Source organism: Lampetra planeri, chromosome 19 (genome assembly GCF_965212315.1).
Source record: "Lampetra planeri chromosome 19, kcLamPlan1.2.h2, whole genome shotgun sequence".
NCBI classification, from domain to species: Eukaryota; Metazoa; Chordata; class Hyperoartia; order Petromyzontiformes; family Petromyzontidae; genus Lampetra; species Lampetra planeri.
The window spans coordinates 1,281,824-1,294,746 of record NC_136125.1 but is presented as its reverse complement, the minus strand read 5'-3'; the positions used below and the strand labels follow the sequence as shown (position 1 = coordinate 1,294,746).

At 47.6% G+C, this 12,923-nt stretch overlaps 1 protein-coding gene across 1 annotated transcript in view; it reads left to right on the top strand.

Moving 5' to 3' along the window:
• Window positions 1–12,923, top strand: part of LOC144723944 (gamma-aminobutyric acid receptor subunit beta-3-like) — a 274,548-nt gene that overhangs the window by 219,916 nt on the left and 41,709 nt on the right. Inside the window, exon 6 of the mRNA XM_078602729.1 lies at window positions 11,884–12,021. Within this exon, the coding sequence (XP_078458855.1) occupies window positions 11,884–12,021 (138 nt within the window). The remainder of the gene's footprint in view (window positions 1–11,883; window positions 12,022–12,923) is intronic.

Sequence of the window (12,923 nt, the reverse complement as noted above, 5' to 3'; positions counted from 1 at the left end):
AGAGGCCCCCGTGCCGGCCGGCCGGTCTTGTTAGCACGCACGCTGCCTCCACCAGCTTGCTTCGTCCGGATAAACAACACGGTTTCATTACTGCACCACACCCCCAGAGGCGACCTTTTGTCATTGGAGTAATGCATTTTCCTTGCTCAGAAACACAACTGTGCGGAAATGTAACATTTAAATGTTGACCATATAAACATACTGTATTTATGTTGTAACAAAAAAGAATATATTCTTATTTTATTTATTGTCCATTACCATCCCATTGCTGTGCGTGGGCCTCCCCCCGTGTCTGCGTGACTCTTCGGGATGTTGCTGCCTCTATCAAATGCGCTGTGCCGAAGTTTCTAATCTCATCCCACGTTCTCATATTCTGTCTTAATGTTGCCAGACGTCTCGTAGAGTAGTGGGTTGCTAAAATCGAGCCTTGTCGATACTATGCTACATGCCACCGTGTTGGCTATGTCACAACTCAAAAGTGGTCGAATGTGTTATAGAGTCCTGATATTAACATTTTAGGAGCTGACTATATTTTGCACATGATCACTATTTTTTCTGGAACTTAATGTCATGCGATGAGATGATATCGGCGATTGGAGCGACATATGTTGAAATAGCGGAAACTTCTAGTGGTGTGCGATGCTCACGAGAAATAAACTTCTCGCCATGATGTCTTCGGATGAGGAAGACAGTGGGAAAGTGATTCCCCAGACAGCTCCGGGGACTGCGACCCTGGAGAATTTTCCTGAGGCGGTCCTCCCAGCGGAACAGCAGCAGGAAACCGACGTCTCCGAGTTGGACATGAGAGTGCAAGAGCCGCGTCCAGACAGCTCCACCGCTGTTGGCTGCCGACCGTTCCATTCCCTGGCGACCACATTCAGATAAGCCCCTCCCCCCTCCCCCTTAACTTGTATTTAAGAGCTTGTCTCTTGGATTTTTCCTCACTTGATACAGTAAATTTAGCTGTGACGGTCCCACCTGAAGACGGAGACTTGTGTTGCCTCCGAAAAGTCGTGATTTATTATTATTTTTCTATTATTATTTTATTTATTTTATTTTTTTCCTACGTGACTTTACCGAAAAAAACCTAAGAGTATGAATCCTTGCAGTCACGAAAGCTTCAAATCTAGAATGTTGATGCTGGCCCAAGAATTGAATGTTTTCCTGCCCGCCACGGAAGAGGATAACTTATCTTCACTCAAGGTTGTGCAATGCATTCAAGCACACTTTAACTTGTGACGGCAAGTTAGGGTGGCTGCTTGCGCAGGACTTTCGGAGAATACGGAGGTGCCTGAAGGCACAGAGTCCCCCCAAGTCTGTGCATCAGGAAAAGTGATACAGATCGGCGAGGGGAGCGAGACCAACGGCGTGGGACTCTTCTTCGTAGAAGGAGTGCTTCCTTAATCTGTTTTAAGTGTGGCCTGCTGAGTCACATCTCTAGGCGATGCCATGCCAACCAGGGGAATTCTCCACGACGGCGTCATCTTCCACCCTACCGACCTCCACTCCTCTGAGTCCACAGGCGAGTCGCGATGCATCACACACCCGGCCGTCACGGTAACCTCATGCATCTTGTTCGCGTGCCAGGTCAGATTAGTGTACTCCTCACCATGTTACAGAGCGTGAGAATCGGGTTTACACGGGTGGCAGATGGCCGCGGCATCCAGGTCAGTGGTCGGCGTTGGGGCATCATATCGCTGCAGCGGCGGGATCATCGGCAGTCTTTGGGATCGTGCAGGGTGTTGAGGTGCAGGTGCTCATTGATACAGGAGCATCCGCTACCATCATTTTGGAAATGATTTACAAGATCTTACTGCAGAATTCGAGTGATCTGAGTCCCGTGGGAAGACCGAGTTTTGCTGCTAATGGCGGCTCTTTGGGTATCATTGGCTAGTTTCAAAATAATTGGCTGTACCCTGTCTGTTAGGGACCGATGTTTTTGGGAGGATGCCCTTTAAGATCTTAGTAGATCAAGGGTGCATTGAGTTGCCTTCCGGCCACTGATTGGCTTTTTTTTTTCCCTGACTCGATTGTGTACGGCTAACGCTACGGTTCAAGCCCTAGTGAGGGAAACTGTTCAAATTCCCCCTGGTGCGCAGATGCTTGTACCCTTACAGCTGCGCAAGCAGCTCGACTAGGAAATCACTGTGGAGGGGTTTCTTTTAACGCCTTCGAACAAAGCAGCCTGGGGCCTTATGCTGGTCGGAGCGCAAACTATTGTTAGGAATGACCAGGAACCTTTTATCCAAGTCTGGGTGCCACAGTAATACAGGCGGGTACAGTCCTGGCTCACACGAGAGCCGCGTGTTGTGAGGGAACCAAAGTTGGGACTGCCCGAATCATAGCTGCAGTGAAGCGTGGAGGGAAGACAGACAATTCCTGGTTAAATGCGCTTTGCTCCGAAAACCCCGATTTATCTAGGGAACAGAGGGCCCAGTTGTGCGCACTTCTCAGATAATTTTCTGATGTCTTCAGTAAAGGGAAGTATGGCATGGGCCGCACGTCCCTGATGCATCACCACATTGATACGTGGAGCGAAAAAGAAGGACCATGTTCGACAGGTGGTCGACGAGATGTTGGCTGCAGATATCCTTTCCCCGTCCAACAGTCGTGGGGGGCTCCCATTGTCCTTGTTAAGAAGCAGGACGGGAGTTTTAGATTTTGCTGGATTTCTGAAAGCTTAATAAGGTTTCAATGGTGGATGCGAACTTGCTCCCACGAATGGACGACTCATTGGATGCCCTATCGGGTGTGCGATTCTTCTCCACCCTCGAATCGTTGTCGACATTCTGGCAGTTGCCTCTGGATGAGAGTTCAAAACCTAAGACTGCGTTTCGTGCACCCCAAGGGTTGTTTCAAATTAACTGCCTCCCGATGGGACTCTACTTGGCTCCAGCCATGTTCCAGAGACTCATGGAGTTGGTATTGTCAGGACTCCAATGGGATTCGTGTCTGATTTTTCTCGACGATGTGATTGTTTTTGGACGAACGTCCGAGGAACATTTACAGTGATTGCGAGCAGTTTTTGTCAAGATGCAGTCAGTTGATTTTAAGTTTAAGCCGCGGAAATGCCACCTCTTGAAAAGGTCGGTTCAGTACCTTGGGAATATCGTTAGCGAATCTGGGATAGCCACAGACCTGGACAAAATGGCATGTGTGCGCACATGACCAACTCCCACGTCGGTGGGTGAGGTGCGCAGCTTTGTAGGGTTCGCGTCCTGGAGTTCGCCACAATTGTGAAACATCTCCATGTTCTCACTGCAAAGGGTCACAAATTTTAGTGGGGGGCGGAGGCTGCATTTGTCACGCTGCATAACAGCCTGTTCAATGCGTCTCCCCTTCGGTACCCCGATTTTTAATTGCCGTTCATCCTGGACACGGACGCCAGCGCTGTACTATCTCAAGTTGTGAATGTGGTGGAGAGCGTGGTCGCTTATGGGAGTTAAGTACTGTCCCCCGCAGAGCAGCGCCACTGTGACGCGCCAAGAGTGACTGGCCATTGTTTATTTTGTGCAACAATACCGTCTGTACCTTTATTGTAGAAAATTCGGAATATGCACAGACCATGCTGCTCTCCAATATGCACTGCGGGTTGAACAGCCATCTGGGCAACTTCCTAGGTGGTTAGAGATCCTACAGGATTACTCATTTACAGTCGTCTATAGGAAAGGTGTCCACCACTGCAATGCAGATGCACTTTCGTGACTGCCGCCAAGAACCAGTGTGCATGTCTTACGGGTGCCGGGTGCTGTAAACCTGCGGAGGCAGGTTTATTGCACACTGTTATGGCGTCGGTGTATGTCCTACCACATAACATGGCCGACGCGTGTGATAGCACGATCGCTCTCGCACTCAAGGAGTGGGGGCGCCTCCAGGCAGAAGACGTCTCCTTGTTGAAATTGTGGCGCCGTGTCAGGAAGGCAGAGGGTGGAAAGGGGCGACAAGGAATGTCCCTGGTGGTCCCCAAAGAGGGACTGCTGATGAGGTGGGATGGGGAGATGCTGTGTCATGGCATCATTGTGCCAACTGCTCTGCGGAATAGAGTTATACGGGCTTCCCACGAAAGGTTGATGCACCTTGAGGTGCATAAAACATTGTCGACTCTCGGACTTGATTTCTTCTGGCCCAGGATGGTGGAAGATGTCTATAATGTGCTTAAGGGGTGTGTGGAATGCGCTCGCGCAAACCCCTACCGAGGGCAGGCCGACCACCATTGCAGTCTATTGGTGTGTCTTGGGTTAACGAACTCGTTGCACTCGATATCTTCGGGCCCTTCCCCACCACTGCGTGGGGTAATAAATATTTGCTGGTGGGGGTAGAGTACTTATCATGGTGGCCGGTGGCTTGGCTGCTGCCAGTCCAGTCGGCTGTGTCCATCACTTAAGCATTCCTTCATGAGTATGTGTTGGATAAGGGTGCCCCGGAACGCCTCCTTACAGACCACGGCGGAAAATTTTAATCGAAATTGTTGAAGGAGGTGTGTGATTTGTTGGGCACTAAGAACGTTCGGACTTTGCCCTACCACCCCCAGACTGATGGGATGGTGGAACATCTGCATAGGACCCTGACATGTATGTTGTGTCAGCAAGTTAATGAGGTGTAGTCCGACTGGGATTTGCATGTTCCGGGGGTTCTTGCAGCCTCTAGAATGGCCCCACATGCTTCTACCAGGATCTCACCGTTTTTCCTTATGTACAGGAGGCAACGGGACCCCCCCCATAGAAGTCCAATTGAATATGGAGCCAGATAAGAAGAAGGTTGCTATACTGGGCCTCATGCATGTTACCCTTAAGCGGTTGACGGAAGCACGGGAGGCATCCTGAGGGAATTCGGCCATGTGGCGAGCGGCTAATGAAAAGTTGGTGAGGCTTCGGTAATCTGAAACCAAATGGAAACTGGGGGATAAGGCTTGGCTGCACTGCCCCCAAGTGCCAGTGGGCACATACCCTACATTTCATAGACCATGGCTGGTGCTGTTTGTAGTGATTGAGGCTAGGAGACCCCAGTGTATCCGGATCCAGTTTTGTCGCAGGCATTGGTACGTACACCCATCACAGCTGAAACCGTATTTCCCGCCTTGCAGGATCCCTTCATCTCCACTACCCGAGGGCCGGGTTTATTATGCACTTCCGACGAGCTGGGATGTGCGACCGCGGAGGTTGTGCCTCAGCGGATATCTGTTCTTCCGCCCACAGGATCCCGGCACGTAACACCCGCGAAATCACCGGTTGAACCGACTGGAAGCCAGCCGAGGAGAGCGGAGTGGGCAGCATCCACTCCTCCTCCTGCTTTTCCTTCTTCCCAGAAGGGGCCGCGCTCATTAGGCCATCTACAAGTCATCCCCGGGACCCCCTGGGGAACCGCTCCTGCCGCACCTGGTCATCCGGTGACGAGGACCCGTTTGAAATCCATCTATTTTAAATAAACCACATGCAGTGTCCTATTTATCCCAATGCCGTCTGTCGGGGGTCGCATACACGAGCCGGATTGTGTTACCGGTTGAACTTGGTCCTTCCTGTGATCGTGGGTTGTGACACACTGATGGGTGTTGGGTGGTGTACATTGGGGGTTGGGTTCGTTATTCTATGTTCGTGGAAGTTGTTGTTCAAATCTTCTGTAATTGTACGTATTGTTCTTGTCGATGGATATTGTTTTTGTCGTTATTATTGGAATTTGTTGTTGGAGGTAGATCGTCCTGTTATTTAATGTATGGAGTTTTATAAGGGGGGGGGGGGGTGATGTAGTGACATAGAATGGGTCACTACGGTGCCTAGCCCCAGTTACTGATAGAGAGGGGAACAGGGAGTGTAGTAGCCCTCTCTGCCAGTAGAACATGTTTTTATTATTTTTATTATTATTTTATTTTTAAAAAATTAATCACATTTTTTTAAAAAATCTATGTGACTTTACCAAAAGAACCAAAGAATATTAATAGTGCATGCAATGTCATGGAACGGGTCCCTAGGGGGTGTAGTGCTGGTGGCTGGCAGAGAGGAGGCATCTGAGGACGTAGCAGACCCGGTTGGGTGGCAAGGGCACGTGATAAGCCAGGGTAAGGATGTGTGCCAAAGGTGACAGAAGGGACACGTGGGGTATGGCCCAGAACCTTCTGGTAGGTTCCAGAAGGTGGTGTGGCCAAGGACGGAGCCAGGCCACACTGGGGGGCATAAAAGGGAGGTCCCGATGCTGGGTCGGGGCTGTCTGCTGGAATGGAGTCCTCCGTGCTACCTCTTCCCCGGGTCTCGGTCTTCATGCTCGGCATAGTGGGTCAGGCAGTGTGCCGACTGTCCTGACCCGATTCATGTAGTTATCCCGTTGTGGTCCGTAGAATAAACGTATTGCCTCCTGAGTTAGTGTGTTTCTCTCAGTGAACCCACTACATAGACATGACTCAATCACCCCAGTGCTGTACCCGATACACCGAACCTTGACCTTATCCACCCGATGAGTATTTCGATGGTGTTGAAGGCGGTTGATAGATCAAGTCCATACTCTTAGTTCTTTCGGTAAAGTCACGTAGGTAAAAAATGAAATTAAAATTAATAAAAAAAAAGACTAAGGTGCTCTGCAAACCCTCTGGCTACCATCAAAGGTTTGTACACGAAGCCATTCAGATATACAAACACAGACATAATTTCAACCGTGATGATGGGTACAAACTTAGTAATCATTGGAAAGATGTTATTAATCATGTAAAAAAGATTTAACTACACATTTTTGGACCATCTTATCTGACAGGCACTATTTTACTTTACCGAGTGTTAACATCCCCAGCGTTTAACAGTACTCTCTTTATTGTCAGTCAACACTGGTATAAACATGGGCATTTTCGTTATTTTCTAGCATGTGCATCAACAGGTGCTTGTGCACAGGCATGTCCACGTACACTTGCATCCCGTGCTCTCTTTTAGCCCCCCCCCCCCCCGCTTCCAATACGTTATCATGTGCAACAACAGTGACTTGCGCACAAACACTTACACGTCGATGCCTACGAGCACCTCGTGCCCTCTTTTAGCCCCCCCCTTCCCGATACGTCCCATTCATTGGCTACCACATTCTGATAAACTCCCCCCCCCCTCTCCTCCCCCTTAACTTGTATTTAAGAGCTTGCATCTTGAATCCCTGCCTCACTTGATGCAGCAAATCTGGCTGTGACGGTCCCACCTGATGACGGAGACTTGTGTTGCCTCCGAAACGTCGTGATTTTTATTCTATTTTTATTCATTTTAATTAAATTTTTTACCTACGTGACTTTACAGAAAGAACTAAGAGTATGAATCCTTGCAGTCACGAAAGCTTCAAATCTAGATGAAGTCCAACCAACGCTGCAGCGCACCGATCATCCATGAAGTTGTCGAACTCATCAGTGATCTTTAGTAGAGCCATCTCAGTATATGAACTCTCATTAATGGATTAGGCCAAACACCTTAATCTCGGACCACAGAGCTTGAGCAGCTGTTGGTGCTGGTTCTGGAACTTTCCTGATTATAACCAGGAAAATAATTATATGTGGTTTCCGATGCTTCTGAATCATTCTGTCTCTGGGAGTCAACAAAAAGTACACACGTAATAAATAAAAAATAATGTAATGCATACGCACAGCTGTACACCTCCGATTTCGCACCTCTGATTAGCATGGCCGGCTATGTATGGTGTGAAAGGAGTTCAACATACATACATTCATACAAAAAACCCGTGCTCTCTTCATGTAAACATGGACACTTCTGCTTCAGCGGACAAGGACACCAGTAATCTATGCTCCGTGCATTTTTATACCAGCTAAACACACACACACGCTCACAGTGCCCGCTCTAATTCAGGTCTGCAGATGCTAAGAAAATTCCTCGCAACAGAAACCTCCATACATGCAACACTCCTGTAAACGCAACACTCCTGTACACGCGACACTCCTATACACGCGTCACTCTGGTACACGCTTTGCTCCGGTAAACTTGTCACTCTGGTATAAACGACGCTCCAGTACATGCGATGCTCCGGTACATGATGCTCCGGTACACTCGTCACTCCAGTACACGCGTCGCTCGGGTCCATGCGACACATATCTGTGTTGTTATATCGAAGTGCCTGCTCTGTGCATAAGCACCTTGATAATCCCTGCTCTTGATGCACACCGGTGGCTGTTCTGTGCACAAACTCATGGACACCCCACCAGCTCCACAGACCTTGATTTTGTTTAGTCCAACCTGTTGGACTGACGAATCGGGCATCCCGATTCATCCTCTCATCACGGCCTTGTGCCATCAGTCGGGAGCTTGTCTTGCACAACATTTTCCGGAGTGATGTTTTTTTTTGTCACTTACAGATGTCAATTTGTATTGCCATCAAGCAAAATAATGGGGTTCCATTGTGTCGAAGTGGGGTCTCTACATATGCGAACTTCCCAGACCTAAATTTAGTAGCAGTGAGCATTGGTGATGGTACTCATCAATCCTAATAAGCATGAAATTGTTCTACCTTTGTCTCACTGCTGGCTGTCTGTTGCTCGCATGTTGCTGCTACATTTATTGATGGTTACTTACGACAAGATGGCCACAGTGCTATTCTTCAGGAACTGGTGGTTTTGCATAATGCACGAGACTGAGAGATTTTGTGTACACACCGTGAACGTTGTTAGCGTGTTGAAACCCGTCGCGGTCATTTCCATATGACATTTCTGGGTGCCGTGTAATTTTACACCATTTGGCTCCAGCTCGTTTTCAGCACAACCAACGTCAATTGCTGATGCACCTTAATGTTCGAAGCCATGCAGTGCACGTGTTCAGCCACTTTAGGCGGTATTCTTTGGTGATCGATGTGATTAATCGATTATTGTTACTTGGCAGACCTGCTCGTTACTAAAAAGATAAAACTATAATCTATTTTTATTTCTCTAAGGTAATGCCGACTGAGCTCTTTTTTCAGAAGGGACCTGGCCACAGATTATAGCTCAATGAAGTGGCTTATTACGTAGAAATTGATAACAGCCAAATACTCTAAAGGAATTTTTATTATAAACGTGGACCTGGATAAAAATCCACGGGATCACGGAAAAACATGCAAACTCCAAAAATACAGGCATCAGGCTCCAGATCGAACCCACGACCTCCTCCATACCAGGCAAGGTAGTTAACATCTCACCACCGTAGGTTTGTGTAGCATTCCACCTGAACTGGTCATGTTGGGCTTATTCCAACCTTTCTGCAATTACAACAATCTCAGCTCCACAAAACCCTGTGTCGTCCCATACATCGGTAAGCTTCACAGATGTGGCATTTGCCAATCTAACCCCGATTCTTATTTCTCCGTTGTGTCTACCATTGCTTGATATGTTACATCCCAGGCAGCAGAAATCGTGGGTCTGTTCTATCTCTATTCCCTTCCACACTCTAATGCCATAATTCCATAGTCCAATCTTCGTGACCCTAATCTTGTCTGCAATTGCGTCGAGTCATTCATATTCGCCGTTGAGCTGTCTGAAGTGGCAGGTGCTGATTTGCTGGTTGCTGCCAATGCTGGCGTTGCTCTTCTCATCACTCAGTCACGATATCAGCAGCTGGAGGAGACGACAAGATGCGGCCCTGACAAACATCTGCGGCAACTTGAAAAAAAAAAACAGCTACCCTTGTTGAAATCCGGGTTTAACTGCGTGACGATGGCTGCCTTTGTGTAGACTGTTCATGCCCTCTACTGTGTTCCAAAGTGGAATCTCTATGTGCATTGTCAAAAAGCTTTCCAGAAATCAATTTTGTTGTTGTCTGCCATGTGATTGATTTCTCGATACTTTGTCGTCACGTGAGAATCTGTGTTCACAACGTGACCCTCCGAAGTGAATTCCTGTCTCGTTAGGTCTCGGTAACTGACCATGTTATATATCTTCTTGACCATCTCCACAGTAGAAACAAATTATAATGCCGTTCCACATTTAAGACCCAACAACACCCCTCCCCACATATCCCCGAAACCACTGGAAGGACTTCCGCCCTTTAGGTGGCGTCCAGCACAAATAATATACCTGGGGGTAATTATCCCTTCATCTCGTACGTCACCTATTTCGGAAGAAAAAATGTCCCCTTCCATTCTTCAGGAAATATCTACCTCACTGGAGGTACGTATGTTCAGACATTGCCCTTTCTTTTTTTCTAATAGGACGCGCTTAATGAAGAAGGTGGTCTTACCGAAGCTCCAATACCCACCCACATTCCCAAAGGCTTTCTTTCAAACGCTCCACTCGCATATTGCCTCATGCGTAGATGTGGAACAACAAAATATTCCGAATTTATGAAATCCCCTTACCTTATCCAGGAGTGAGGGGGGCATGGCCCTCCCCGATTTCTTGGAATACCACAAAGCAATTGCACTGCAGAACATAATGCACTTGATTCACCTATAAAATAAAATGGATAGGGAAGAGATGGGCAGGAGTGCTATGTGAGCCTCTGGTCACTTGCAGGGATTGCCTTCGGCCCTGTTAAAGATAGGCTGCGTGGTCTCAGGCCGATATTGACGGTCTCCAGCACCCTGGGGATATGCAGGGATAAGCAAATCTCCTTCCCCTCCTTAATGCAAAGACAGTGCCCTCTTTGGGGCAACCCATATTTGAAAATCAGAGGGCACAGGGATTAACTGGCCTGGTTGCAGAGCAACTGGCTTTGAAAGGATGGGGGACGTTCTGACCAAGGAAGGGAAGGTGAAATCGTTCCAGAAAATGCAGGCACATTATGGTGTTCCGCAGGCACACCTCTATAGATATCTTCAGATAAGAGGTGCCATCATTAAAGCTTCAAAAATTACTTTGACTATAGCTCTCACCGCATTGTGGATTGGCTTGTGGACAAAAAGCAAAAAAATACTAATTTGGTGGAGGCGTATCACCTAATTGACAATGGCGGAAGCCGAGTCAGACCCAAAACTATAAAGTTGTGGGAAAGGTTGCTGGGACAGGACATTCCCCACCAGAGATGGCCACAGATATGACGGGCCCCAGCGGCAGTACCCAGGTGGCCCCCATTGAAAATCATTCAGTTCAAGTTCATGCATTGGACCTCACTGTCCAATGACAGAGCCAAATCGTATAAAATCCTCCCCAGATCGCCCTAGGTGCCCGTAATGCATATTACAAACACACAGTACATACGCGCCTTCTGGACGTTCTCAGACATCTTGGAATGTTACCATGACATATCAGACTATAACCGGATTCGTGGTAAGCACCTCAGTCGACTCAATTCTGTGGGGCTTGACACCAAAGGGGGGAGTATCACGACATCAACATGCTCTGCTTCAAATGTTTTAAATTTGTGACAAGAAAGACAATCCTGGCGAATTGTAAAGCTCATGAAAGCCCTTGCTTGGGGTTTGTGGCGCAGAATTATCCTTGCCTTCAGGATTAGAACACCTGGGCTATACACTGCAAGGGAAGGAATCGCAGCATGAGGCGACATGGTCTCTGTCTACTGAACCCTGTGTGAGTGGTCGGAGTAATGGGGGCTGGGAGGGAGGCGGGATCTAGGACGTGGACACATTAACGTGAGAGCCTGGCAATCGTTGTTCCTAAGAATGTATTGGTTACGTTATTTTCCCTTCCTCTCTTCCCTTTCTTTTCCTTCCCCGTGAATCTGCTGATTCCCATCGCTGGCCCAACTGTGGTACGGTTATGAACCCATAGTGTTCTTAACTGATCTCCGTTTTGAGGAGTTCTCTTCTGATTTCGTTATATACGTACGGTAAATGTGTTAGGTTTATTTTTTGGGCCTTTGAACTTGATAAAAAAAATATGTAGGTGGCAACCGACCTGTGGCCTTCATCACTTAGGAAGCAAACAGCAGCTGTAGCTACAGGCCTTTTTCAACATCTGTGGCTGCGTTTTGTGGGCGACCGCTGCAGATGGCTACACCATGGACGACATCGGCTTCTACTGGCGTGGAGGAGACGCGGCGGTGACGGGAGTGAGCGAGATTGAGCTGCCACAGTTCTCCATCATGGAGTTCCGTCTCGTCTCCACCCTCGTGGTGTTTGCCACAGGTGAGTAGTTCCCCACTCCAGCACCTGCGTCTCTAACCAGCACCCTTGTCTTGAAAGTGTAAAAAACGAGGCACATCTTAGTCAAGAGGTAAAAAACATAACGAGCCATGGGTCACCGTTTTCTGCTTCGTTATTTCAGCCTGTTATCTTGAATGAAGATGAGGTGTTTGGAAATACCCATCCTGGGCCATTCCTTTGCCTTCATCCTAACTGAAATGAAGTTAGATTCACACCACCTTGTCATCAACACTGGTATATAAGGATATATGATTGGCTGAAATTTTGGTGAGTGTTCCCTTATTATTCTATTTTTAGCTAAGTACTTTAGATTTATTCTCACATAAAGGCAGTGTGACTCAGAAAGGTAGTGAGTTTTTAGTTTGTATTTGTACTATGCAACCAACATGATCCATCACGTTTAACAATCTTGTTTGGATGATCGAAAGTGAGTGTTGACTGACACTAGTTCTGCCCATATTTACTTTGGGCTACAACCCTAAAGTGTACTCACATATTTTGGAGGTTGCTCAATGGCATAAATTTAACATTTGACCTTTAAACGTCAGAGCCAATTACTCGGTGACCTGCAATGTTGGCTAAAGAATTGTTCTTCAACTAACAATAAATAATGATCTTCCATTGTTTACTCAGGGAAGCCTTCCTTATATTTTTACACTTTTCAGGAGTATCCCTTCTGCTGGGCATGTTTGATCAGTTTCTCTATTGAGTGTGTATGAGTGTAGCAGTTAGCACGTTGCGCTACGAACCTGGCTACCCGAGTTAAATTCCCGCTTACGGCCAACATCAGTGATAATTATCTTAACCGGTCTTGGGCTTCCTCTAGGTCGACACAGCCTCAAATGAGTACCTGGTGTGATGTGTGAAACATCACCACTGGGGTG